The sequence below is a fragment of the Lepidochelys kempii genome, chromosome 7 (genome assembly GCF_965140265.1).
Source record: "Lepidochelys kempii isolate rLepKem1 chromosome 7, rLepKem1.hap2, whole genome shotgun sequence".
NCBI classification, from domain to species: Eukaryota; Metazoa; Chordata; order Testudines; family Cheloniidae; genus Lepidochelys; species Lepidochelys kempii.
In genome coordinates this window covers 124892305-124904953 of record NC_133262.1, presented here as the reverse complement: position 1 = coordinate 124904953, position 12649 = coordinate 124892305, and the positions used below count along the sequence as shown (strand labels likewise).

General features: G+C 65.7%; 1 protein-coding gene across 1 annotated transcript in view; it reads left to right on the top strand.

The window, feature by feature from the left end:
* SLIT1 (slit guidance ligand 1) overlaps positions 1–12649 on the top strand; it is a 137745-nt gene that overhangs the window by 95783 nt on the left and 29313 nt on the right. The window contains 8 exon segments of the mRNA XM_073354611.1: positions 153–224; positions 2606–2769; positions 3145–3292; positions 8572–8643; positions 10818–10889; positions 11457–11528; positions 11693–11836; positions 12365–12528. Coding sequence (XP_073210712.1) covers positions 153–224; positions 2606–2769; positions 3145–3292; positions 8572–8643; positions 10818–10889; positions 11457–11528; positions 11693–11836; positions 12365–12528 — 908 coding nt within the window.

Here is a 12649-nt window from a genome sequence, read left to right as displayed (position 1 = left end):
GGGGGGCTCTGGCTGGTCTGTCCTGGCGGGGGGACACATGGGGGGGGCTCTGGCTGGTCTGTCCCGGCGGGGGGACATGGGGGGGGGGGGGGCTCTGGCTGGTCTGTCCCAGCCAGTGGGGGGCCCTGACCCATCTCAGTCGCCTCCTGCAGGACACTGAATAACAACAACATCAGCGCCATCCCCGTGTCCAGCTTCAACCACATGCCCAGACTCCGGACCTTGTGAGTATGGGGGGGATGGGGGGATGGGTGCGGGGGCTGGAGCAGGGAGCACAGTGGGGGGCTGAGGGCCATTGAACCAGGCTGTAACCCCTGGATATGGTGGAACCCAGTCAAGCCAGGGGGCACTGCAGCCCCCCCGCACTCCCTCACCCCTAATCCCAGCACCTGTGGGGGCAGGTGGTCCCGGGGGATGGGTGGAGGGCAGGGCCCCGGGGCTGGGCTGGACACGTGGGGGGGAAGCTGGCCGGGGGGGACGTGCTGCTGCCTCCAACCCAGCGCGTTGCAGAAGCTTTTGGCCCCCCCTTTGTTCCCACGCTCTGGTGCTGCCTGCCGCAGCTCAGCCATTGCCCCTCCCGGGGTCCCCGTGCGCCCCTGGAGCTGGGGCCGTGGGCTCTGGGGGGCTGAGGCCGTGTGCTCTGGGGGGCTGAGGCCGTGGGCCCTGGGGGGCTGGGCCGTGGGCTCTGGGGGGCTGAGGCCGTGGGCCCTGGGCGGCTGGGCCGTGGGCTCTGGGGGGCTGAGGCCGTAGGCCCTGGGGGGCTGGGCTGTGGGCTCTGGGGGGCTGAGGCCGTGTGCTCTGGGGCCGTGGGCCCTGGGGGGCTGGGCCGTGGGCTCTGGGGGGCTGAGGCCGTGGGCCCTGGGGGGCTGGGCTGTGGGCTCTGGGGGGCTGAGGCCGTGGGCTCTGGGGCCGTGGGCTCTGGGGGGCTGGGCTGTGGGCTCTGGGGGGCTGGGCCATGGGCCCTGGGGCCGTGGGCTCTGGGGCCGTGGGCCCTGGGAGGCTGGGCCGTGGGCCCTGGGGGGCTGGGGCTGTGGGCTCTGGGGGGCTGAGGCCGTGGGCTCTGGGGGGCTGGGCCGTGGGCCCTGGGGCTGTGGGCTCTGGGGCCGTGGGCCCTGGGGGGCTGGGCCGTGGGCTCTGGGGAGCTGGGGCCGTGGGCTCTGGGGGGCTGAGGCCGTGGGCCCTGGGGGGCTGGGCTGTGGGCTCTAGGGGGCTGGGCCATGGGCTCTGGGGCCGTGGGCTCTGGGGGGCTGGGCTGTGGGCTCTGGGGGGCTGAGGCCATGTGCTCTGGGGCCGTGGGCCCTGGGGGGCTGGGCCGTGGGCCCTGGGGGGCTGGGGCTGTGGGCTCTGGGGGCCTGAGGCCGTGGGCTCTGGGGGGCTGGGCCGTGGGCCCTGGGGCTGTGGGCTCTGGGGCCGTGGGCCCTGGGGGGCTGGGCCGTGGGCCCTGGGGGGCTGGGGCTGTGGGCTCTGGGGGGCTGAGGCCGTGGGCTCTGGGGGGCTGGGCCGTGGGCCCTGGGGCTGTGGGCTCTGGGGCCGTGGGCCCTGGGAGGCTGGGCTGTGGGCTCTGGGGGGCTGAGGCCGTGTGCTCTGGGGCCGTGGGCCCTGGGGGGCTGGGCCGTGGGCTCTGGGGGGCTGAGGCCGTGGGCCCTGGGGGGCTGGGCTGTGGGCTCTGGGGGGCTGAGGCCGTGGGCTCTGGGGCCGTGGGCTCTGGGGGGCTGGGCTGTGGGCTCTGGGGGGCTGGGCCGTGGGCTCTGGGGGGCTGAGGCTGTGGGCTCTGGGGCCGTGGGCCCTGGGGGGCTGAGGCCGTGGGCTCTGGGGGGCTGGGCCGTGGGCTCTGGGGCCGTGGGCTCTGGGGGGCTGGGCCGTGGGCTCTGGGGCCGTGGGCCCTGGGGGGCTGGGCCGTGGGCCCTGGGGGGCTGGGGCTGTGGGCTCTGGGGGGCTGGGCTGTGGGCCCTGGGGCTGTGGGCTCTGGGGCCGTGGGCCCTGGGGGGCTGGGCCATGGGCTCTGGCGGGCTGAGGCCGTGGGCTCTGGGGGGCTGGGCTGTGGGCTCTGGGGGGCTGGGCTGTGGGCTCTGGGGGGCTGAGGCCGTGTGCTCTGGGGCTGTGGGCCCTGGGGGGCTGGGCCGTGGGCCGTGGGCCCTGGGGGGCTGGGTCTGTGGGCTCTGGGGGGCTGAGGCCATGGGCTCTGGGGGGCTGGGCCGTGGGCCCTGGGGCTCTGGGGGGCTGAGGCCGTGGGCCCTGGGGGGCTGGGCCGTGGGCCCTGGGGGGCTGAGGCTGTGGGCTCTGGGGGGCTGAGGCCGTGGGCTCTGGGGGGCTGGGCCGTGGGCCCTGGGGCTCTGGGGGGCTGAGGCCGTGGGCCCTGGGGGGCTGGGCCGTGGGCTCTGGGGGGCTGAGGCCGTGGGCTCTGGGGGGCTGAGGCCATGGGCTGTGGGGGGCTGGGCCGTGGGCCCTGGGGCTGTGGGCTCTGGGGCCGTGGGCCCTGGGGGGCTGGGCTGTGGGCGCTTGGGAGGCCCGGCTGGGGGCTCCGCAGGAGCTGGCAGCCCAGGGACGGGCGGCTGGGGACGTCCCCGCGGGGAGACCCTGACACTGACCCTCTGCCCTTCCCCAGCCGCCTCCACTCCAACCAGCTGTTCTGCGACTGCCACCTGGGCTGGCTCGCGGGGTGGCTGCAGCAGCGCCCCGCCATCGGGCTCTTCACGCAGTGCGCCGGGCCCCCCCCCCTCCGCGGCACCAGCCTGCCCGAGCTCCGGAAACACGACTTCAGCTGCTCAGGTCAGGGGCTGCTGTGGCCCTGGGGGCCTGCCTGGGCGGGGGGTCTGGGCTGCAGGGGGGGCCCTGCCTGGGCGGGGGGTCTGGCCTGCGGGGGGCTCTGCCTGGGTGGGGGGTCTGGCCTGTGGGGGGCTCTGCCTGGATGGGGGGGTCTGGGCTGCGGGGGGGGGCCCTGCCTGGGGGGTGTCTGGCCTGCGAGGGGCTCTGCCTGGGGGGAGGGAGCTGCTCTGGGCTGCCGGGGGGCTGGTGCCCTGGGGGGTGAGGTGAGGGTGATGCTGCGTCTCCGCCCGGCCCAGCACCAGCCACGCCCTCGAGCTCCCTGCCCCTGCCCAGGCCATGTCCCCGTCTCACTGGGCCGCTGCTCTGCTTCCCCGGCAGGACAAACGGACGCCTCCCACGCCCAGGTCTGCAGCCTCTCGTCCGGCTCCTGCCCCGCCATGTGCACCTGCAGCAACAGCGTGGTGGACTGCCGCGGCAAGGGGCTGACGGCCATCCCCGCCAACCTGCCCGAGGGCATGACAGAGATGTGAGTGCACCAGTGCCCCCCGCCGGACCCCCCGCAGCCCCACGGCGACACAGGGCGCAGCAGCTGGGCCCAGCCCCACCCCCAGGGGACAGGGCCGGGGACGGCTCTGCAGGGCCGGGTGGGGCCGAGGGAGCAGACCCGCCTGTGTTCGCCGGGCGCCGGTGTCACGGAGTGTGGGGGAGTCCAGGCCCTGCACCCCTCTTCCTGGGATCCACTGAGACTCTCAGCCAGCCAGTAAAACAGAAGGTTTATTGGACAACAGGAACACAGTCCAAAACAGAGCTTGTGGGTACACCCAGGACCCCTCAGTCAACTCCTTCTGGGGGAGCAGGGAGCTTAGACCCCAGCCCTGGGGTTCACTGTGTTCCTCCACCCAGCCCCAAACTGCCAACTAAACTCTCCCAGCAGGTTCCCTGCTGCAGCCTCTGTTCACATTCCTGGGCAGAGGTGTTACCTCCCCCTCCCTCCTGGCTCAGGTGACAGGCTCTCAGGTCTCCCCTCCCCAGGGCACATTCCCAGGTCAACGCTCCCCCCTCCCTGCGGAGTCACATCGGGTCTGCTCAGTTTGTCCCTGAGCCCGGGGCACTGGGACCGTACGTGGCCTCTCTGGCCACAGTGATAGCAGCTCAGGTCACGTTGGTCCCCTCAAGCGGGTCGGAGGGGCCCGACGCCAGGCATTCCCCTTGGAAGGGGGTTCTCCCTATTTCCCCACTGGGAGGCCCCATGGTGACTCTCTCTCTGCATCGGGGGGGCTTGTTCTTTTGGGACTCCTCCCGGCTACCCCCCGACCGACTGTTCACAAACTCGTCGGCCAGCTGCCCTGCGTGCTGGGGGTTCTCGAGCTTTTTGTCCACCAGCCACAGCCTCAGGTCGGAAGGGCACTGTTCATACAGTTGCTCCAGTACGATTAGGTCCAGCAGGTCCTCTTTAGCTCGGGCCCCAGCTGTCCACTTGCGGGCATATCCCTGCATCCGGTTGGCCAGTTGTAGGTAGGTGACCTCAGGCGTTTTACGCTGACTCCGGAACCTTCTCCGGTACATCTCGGGGGTCAGCCCAAACTCACGGAGCAGGGCCTGCTTGAACAGTTCATAGTCCCCTGCCTCCGCCCCTGTCATTCGGCTGTACACCTCCACGGCTTTGGGGTCCAGTAAGGGGGTGAGGAACTGGAGCCTGTCTGCAGGGTCAACCCTGTGCAGCTCGCAGGCATACTCAAAGGCCGTCAGGAAGCTATCTATGTCCTCCCCCTCCTTCCGCTGGGCCAGGAAGCACTTATCAAAGCTCCTTGCGGTCTTGGGTCCCCCCTCACTCACCGCAGCCGGGGCCCCACTGCTCCTCAGCCTGGCCAGCTCCAGTTCATGCTGCCTTTGTTTCTCCTTCTCCTGACGTTCCCTCTCCTTCTCCTGACGCTCATGTTGACGTTGTTTCTCCTCATGCTGACGTTGTTTTTCATGATCCTCCAGCTCCCCCATTTTCATCTCCCTCTCCCATTCCAGCCGCATCCGCTCCAGGGATGGGGAGCTCCGCCGGGAGGATCCCCTGCTGGCTGCTGGGGTCAGGGTGCCCTCGGTATTCGCTGGGCTTCCCCCAACCCCTCCCCCAGGCATAGGTAGGAAGGGTCTCGGGATGTCCTCAGCAGCAGTCTGACCCCTCCCAGCCCGGTTAGGCCCCAGGGCCCACGCTGCGTCTGCCAGGCGCCTTCCCTCAGGGACAGGGATCGGGTCATCCAAGCGATCCCTCTCCTCCAACTGGGCAATCAGCTGTTCCTTGGTGGACCTCCCGATGCGCAGCCCCCTCTGCCTGCCCAGCTCCACCAGGTCGCTCTTCAGGCGTTTAGCGTACATCTCCCTGCTGGCCACTCGCAGGCCGGGCAGCTTTCCTCGGTTTCCAGGAAAAGCCCCTAGGGTGCCAGTCCTTCTTGAGGTCACCACCTCTTTGCCAGGGTCGAGCTGCAGACTCCTCCGCCCCTGGGACCACTCGCTGCAATCCCCCAGGGGACCCTGTTACTGCAAAAGTCCTTCTCTCTGGTCACACACTCCCAGGGGTTAACCGCCCCCCGAAACCGTCTCTCTCTGAATCTTCAGCACGCCTGGTCCCCGTCAATCCCCCTTCGTTTGACTGTTCCCCAGTCACTTACTGCAGGAAGCGCCGTTCACGGGGTGCAGTACATCCCACCTCTGCCACCAGTTGTCATGGAGTGTGGGGGAGTCCAGGCCCTGCACCCCTCTTCCTGGGATTCACTGAGACTCTCAGCCAGCCAGTAAAACAGAAGGTTTATTGGACAACAGGAACACAGTCCAAAACAGAGCTTGTGGGTACAACCAGGACCCCTCAGTCAAGTCCTTCTGGGAGAGCAGGGAGCTTGGACCCCAGCCCTGGGGATCCCTGCATTCCACACCCAGCCCCAAACTGAAACTAAACCCCCCCAGCAGGCTCTCTCCTGCAGCCTGTCTTCACATTCCTGGGCAGAGGTGTCACCCCCCCGCCCCCCCCCCCCCCCCCCCCGGCTCAGGTCTCCCATCCCCAGGGCACATTCCCAGGACAACACTCCCCTGTCCCTGCTGCGTCACATCCTCACAGCCGGGCATCCTGCTCGCCCAGGGAGCCCCCGGCAGACACCGACCTGGCGTCGGCGCACAACAGGCCGGCTCCCGATGGCGGCCAGGGCCATGCCAGGCGTGTCACATCTCGCGTGTGGCTGCCGCCTGGGAAAGGAGTCGCTCTTCAGGGCAGCCCTTGGCTGCAGGAGGGTGGTGCCGCTAGAGCCGGCTGGAGCCGGCCCTTGGACAAACCCGTTGCCCGGTGTAATGAGGCTGGTTCTGGCGGGACCCCACTGAGAGTGCCAATTCAGGGCAAACTGCTCAGAGCAGGGCAGTCACAGCCCCATGCTGGGGTTTCTGTGCACACCGAGGCAAACCAAACCAGCCAGATAGAGAGGACTTTGGTGTCACCCCACTGGCTAACCACAAGTCACACAAGCAATTCCCCCTGGACACTCCAGTTTCCCAGTCTCCCCACCAGTGCCCCTCGTTATGGGACAGATGGTTATGAAAACCAATACCCCAGTAAAAGAGAAAAGGTTCCCTCGATCCCAAAGGACCAAGCCCCAGACCCAGGTGTGATGTTATGAGTGTAATATAATATCTCATTGAAAGGTGACAGGGCCAGAAAGAGTTAATGAACTCCCAGACTGACCTGACCCCGGCCCCGAACTTTAAAGCCTGGTTAGGAAGAGATGGAAATGGAGAGAGCTGTGAAATGCAGCTGGCATGGTGAGAGAGAGAAGGGGAGCTGTGTGCTCAGGGCTTGTGATGTCAGCAAACGAGGCTTGGCTATGGCTATGGCTTTGATTCAAAGACCAAAAAGGGAGGATTAACATTTAGGAAGACACTTGAGTGACATAGTATTGTTGTCTATGTGCCTCTTTGAAGGTTGTGGTAACCTGTGTCTGAACGGTTAATGGATAAATGACCCTGTGCTAATTGCCAGGGTGTTTGGGAGAAGGAAAGTGAAGCCGATTGTTTTCTCAGGCCAAGAGGCTGCTGGAAATGTATAAAAACCCTGGGACATGGTCCTTCTTCATCTCAGATCTGCTTTGGGTTTCAAGAAGGGGAAACCCTGAGCCATGAGGATTGAGATCCTCAGTCGCTGACTGGAGTCACCCTGAATACGAACACTGGACTGTAACCTGTGGACTATTTCTAAAAGGACTTTTGGCCACTACACACTCACCATCTCTGCCATGTACCTGGACCTCAAGAACTGAACTCAAGTCTGCCTGTATATTGATCTTTCAGCCAATTCTCTCTCTTTTCTTTTTAAATAAATGTTAGTTTAGTTAACAAGAATTGGTTCTAGCGTGTATTTTGGGTACGATCTAAGTTATCATTGGACCTGGGAGTGTGGCAGATCCTTTGGGGTTGGAGAATCTTTTCTTTTATAGGATGAGATAAGATGTTCGGTAACCATCCTCGTATCTGACAGGTGTGTCTGGAGGGGGGCCTGAGGCTGGCACTTTAAGGGCACTGCGTCGTGTGGACGTCTGAGTACCCAGGGAGGTGATACAGAGGCTGGTTTGGGCTGGTTTGATAACTCTAAGTATTGGAATATCCACCAGCGTGTGGGGTTTGTCTGCCCCGGTCTGTTTGCAGTTCACCCAGACTGAGTGACCTCAGCGGGTTCCCACGGACAGCACCGTCACCCCAGGTCAATGTACAAATCAGATCTTACCCACAAATCACGCTGTTGCCAAACCTTTAGCATCTAAAATCTAAAGGTTTATTCAGAAAAGGAAAAGGATAGACGCGAGAGCTAGAAGTGGTGAAATGGAATCAATGACATACAGTGATGGCAAAGTTCTTGGTTCAGGCTTGCAGCAGTGATGGAATAAGCTGCAGGTTCAAATCAAGTCTCTGGAGAACATCCCCAGCTGGGGTGGGTCTTTCAGTCCTTGGTTCAAAGCTTCAGTGCAGCAAAGTCCCTCCAGAGGTCAGAAGCAGGATTGAAGACCAGATGGAGGAGCTGCAGCAGGTTTTTATAGTCTCTTGCCATGTGGTCTCTGCTTTCTTTGTCCCAAGGACAAGCTGCCCATCACACGGCCTGGAAACACCTCAGAGTTCTGTCCATAGGCAGGTCCCTGCACACTTTGCTGAGTCCCCAGGCGTGTCTGCCTTCTCTCAATGGGTCAGTTGTGTCGCTGATGGTCCTTAATGAGCCACCCAGCAGGCTAGGCAGAGCTGACACCAACTTGTCTGGGGTGTCCCCCAGAAGCAGAGCACAAGTTTGAACTACGGACAGTACAGAGCCAATATTCATAACTTCAACTACAAAAATGATACCCACATATAGGCAGCATAATCATAACCAGCCAACCATCACCTCGTCTTAGACTCCTCATTTGACCCCCTTTATACAAGATTTGGTGCCACTACAGGACTTTGGTTGCAACGATGATCTATACAGATTATGTCAATAACATCACACCCAGTTTCCCGACAACCCCCCCTCCCCCCGGGGGGGCAGTGGCCCTGCTCACCTGTTCCCCCAGGACTTCGCCCAAAGTGTAACTAGAGCGAATCTCCATCGGGAACTCCAGCTGAGCCAGCCCAGGGCAAATCTGCGCCGCGGAGAGCACCCCTGCAGGGAGAGGTGGGGCTGGGGCAGCTCCCCCCACAGCCAGCACCCCCCTGTGCTCCCCACAGCGCCCCCTGCAGGGAGAGGCCAGGCTGCAGTAGGCAGCCAGCAGGACGGGCGGGTTTGGTTCATTTTCTGTCTCCCCACAGACGCCTGGAGCTGAACGGGATCAGATCTGTCCCCCCTGGTGCCTTCTCGCCCTACAAGAAGCTGCGGCGGATGTAAGTGCCCCGAGCCTGACCCTGGGCGTGCCCGGAACTGCCCCCGTGCCTCTGCCCCATTGCCCCCAGCGCCTGCCCCGCGTCCCTGCTGCCGCCTCTGGAGTCTCAGCCCGTGAGGAGCCCAAGGGGCTCTGGTCCTGTCCTGGGTGCCCTGTGGTCTCTCAGCTCCCCACCCAGTGGAGTCCCCGCTACAGCGGGCAGGGCGGGGCCCCCGGCACTGGGCCCCTCTGCCCCAGGCTCACGCAGCAGGTCCCAATGGGGCTTAGGGCGCCTGTGGGGCGAAACCAGCCCTCCGAGCCGCCCACACCAATTCCGGGCCCCAGGGCAGAACAGTCCATGGGCCCCTAGAAGGGGCCACCTGACATCGGGCGGGGCTGCAGCTGTGCTGGCTGGTGCCTGGAGCGGCCCTGGCTGGCTGCGCTGCTGGGCACGCTCTTCCGGCACAGCCAGGGCTTCCACGTGCCCGCCCGGCTGCCCGCGCTGGCAGGAGTGCCAGGACAGCCGTCCCCCCGGGCCCCCGAACCTGCAGGAGGTTTCTAGCCGGTAAGGGGTGCTGGGAAGACATGGGGCCACCGGACGGCCCCATGGCAGCAGCTCCAACACCCGCCCACGGAGCCCCGCCAGAGGACATGGCTGGGGGGCAGGGCTGTGCCTCGAGGGCCATTCATTCTTAACAGCACAATCCCTATGCTAACAACCTTAAAGGAAGCCTTCGTTAGCATGTGCCCGGCTGTTTTACCTTGGTCAGGGCTACGTCAAAGGCACAGGGGCTGGTAAAGGCAGGCTGGCAGAAGCTTAGTTTGGCACTGATACTGTGTTACCGGCAAGTGGGGTGACTGTCCTCCCTAGCCTTCTTTCCTTCAATGTGGGGGGCTGCTGGACCCTCAATGACACCTGGAGGTACAGGTGGCCCCAGGGACCCAGAGCATCATTTTACACCTGCCTCTGTTAAATTGTAGACAGGTAACGGGGGTGTCAGAGGGGACGGGGAGAGCGTGGGGACCTGGGGCTGGGCAGGGTCACATGGAGGGTCACGTGCCCCCCATTGTGTCCCTCCCATGAGTGCAGTACTGGCAAGAAATTATTTCTACTTGCACCACTGGCCGCCAGTACCACCCCGCACACCTAGGAGGCCTGTGGCCCAGCCGGGCAATTTAAAACGGCCCCACTGCCGAGTTCCCTCGAATGTTTCCCAGCTGTGTGTGGAATGAATTTTGTTACGTGCCCCAATATGGAGGTGAGGTGGGACACGACCCTGTGTGACACATCACCTCCGTATTCGTGCACATAACAAAATCCATGTGGTGGGGGTGAGGCCGAGGGGTTTGGGGTGCGGGAGGGGGCTCAGGGCCAGGGCAGAGGGTTGGGTGCAGGGGATGAGGACTCCAGCTGGGGGTGCGGGCTCTGGGGTGGAGCCAGGGATGAGGGGTTTGGGGTGCAGGCTGCCCTAGGGCTACGGCAGGAGAGAAGACACCACCACCCCGCCCCAGCTCTCTCTCCCTGCAGCAGGGCTGGGGCTGGGTTCGGGCCTGAGGAGGGGCGCCCCCACCACACCAGAGTTCGGGTATCCCAGCTGTGTCCAGGCTGGGCCGGGCTAGGTGGGGTCTGGGGGAGGGGTACCCCCAGCTGCGGCAGGTCCCTGGGTGGATTCCCTGAGCACCTGCACAGTGGTAACTAGGCTGTTGCATGGCCGTGCCACTTCCAGGGACCTCCCCGGGCCCTTTTACATTGCCCAGGCCCCTGGGCAATTCCCCCTTTGCCCCCATCGCTGGCCTGCCAGCCCTAAGGACTGGGACTCACAACTGGCCAGCTCACAAGAGCAACAGCTGAAGCTTCTGCCTCCTGACCCACCCCCAGCCCCACTCCTGCGAGCCCATCCGCCAGCCCATCACCCTCCCCTCAGGGCACCTGCCACGGCCCCATAACCCCTGTCATCCTTGCAGCGCCCGTGGGGGAGAGACCCATCTTCTGCCCCAGGGCGGCTAGCCATCCCACAACCTTGTCCCTCCCCGCCCGGTGGAGGGCGACTGGGCAAAGACTTGGCCCCTCCATGGGGTGCTGTGGGGAGCAGTGGGATTCTGGGCCCCCCAGGGCTGCAGCTGGGCGGGGCTGGTGTGGCGGACGGGGGCTGGGGAGGGAAGACAACGCTGGGCATTTCCCCTTTTGCCTTGCAGAGACCTGAGCAACAACCAGATCTCGGAGATCGCACGTGACGCCTTCCAGGGGCTGCGCTCGCTGAACTCCCTGTGAGTCCCCGGGCCGCCCCCGGCCAAGGGCTTCGCCACGTCCAGAGCCCCGGGAATCACGACCTCCAGCCTCACTGATCGTCACACGGTCCCTGGGAGCCGCTACGGAGCCACGCTGCCCTGGGCCCCCGCCGCGCCGCCAAGGCCCCTCACTCCCGACCCACAGCCCTGGGCCTCCACCACGCCGCCAACGCCCCTCACTCCCGACCCGCAGCCCCAGCCCTGGGCCCCCGCCGCTCCGCCAAGGCCCCTCACTCCCGATCCGCAGCCCCAGCCCTGGGCCCCCGCTGCTCCGCCAACACCCCTCACTCCCGACCCGCGGCCCCTCGGCTGAGGGTAGCCCGTCGCACTGGGAGGTGGGTCTGGATTGGAGGCGGAGGTAAGATCCCTGGCCAGGACCAAGGCTTGGGGCCCCAGCAACGTGGGGTGGCCCGTGCTGGGGGTCGGCAAAGCTGGGGGCTGCGGGGCTCCTGGCTGGGGTCCTGTGGGGATCCCTGTTCGCTGGGCCGGGGGCTCAGGCCGATGCCCATGGGTCTGCGTGCGAGCGACGGGCTCTGTCTTTTCCAGTGTGCTGTATGGGAACAAGATCACAGACCTGCCCAGGGGCGTCTTCGGGGGACTCCACGCGCTGCAGCTGCTGTAAGGATGCGGCGGCTCGGGCAGGGGCTGGGGTCTGCCCGGCTCTGCTCTCGGGAGCCCGGAGTGCCAGCCCCGATGTCTGCGGTGCCCCCCCGGGCTGGCCCCGGCAGGGCCCAGAGCAGGGCCGGCCTGCGTCTCTGTTTGACGTCTCCCTGCCCCCCCAGGCTCATCAACGCCAACAAGATCAGCTGCCTCCGTGCTGACACCTTCGGGGACCTGCAGAGCCTCTCGCTGCTCTCGCTGTACGACAACAAGCTGCAGGGCCTGGCCAAGGGCACCTTCGCCCCCCTGCGGGCCATCCAGACGCTGTGAGTGCCAGGCAGCGCCCGCCCCGCCCAGCCACCAACTCCCAGGCTCGGGGGGATTCCTGCCCCGCCCTGCGTGGCCCACGTGGGGCAGGCTCTGGTCCAGGAGGTGCAGCCTGGGGGGTGGGCAAAGGGGCCTTCATGCCCTCGGATCCTGGGCTCCCCCGGGGCTGAGGGGGGAATAAAACCCTGGAACCGGGTAAGTCAGCGGAACCTGGGGGGGTCCCAGCACCACGTGCTGCAGGCCCCGCAGCAGGGCTCGGTGGGGCAGCATGGAGGGCTAGCTGGGGCTGGGGGTCATGAGCTGCTCTGCAGGCCCCAGGGCAGCACAGAGGGGCCAGGCCGGGGGTTGCTGTGATTTACCCACAGAGTCCCTAGAGCCCTGTTGGGGTTGACGCTACCCGCCTGGGCCCAGCTGCGAGCCAGGGCCCTGCCCATGTGGGGCCGGCACCCCCAGCTCAGGGCCTGGCCAGTAACGCTCAGTGCTGGGGCCAGCTTCACCCTCCTCCCCTCTGCATCCCCCCCCGCCAGGCACCTGGCTCAGAACCCCTTCATCTGCGACTGCCACCTGCGGTGGCTGGCGGATTTCCTGCGCGCCAACCCCATTGAGACCAGCGGTGCCCGCTGCGCCAGCCCGCGCCGCCTGGCCAACAAGCGCATCGGCCAGATCAAGAGCAAGAAGTTTCGCTGCTCAGGTGAGTCCATCTCCTCTGTCCAGGGCCCTCCCTGCCCCCTACCACTGCGGGACCCGGGGCTGGGGCACGGAGGCACTTAATCGGGGAGCTGCTGTTAGACCCCGGAAGGCAGCTGGGGTCC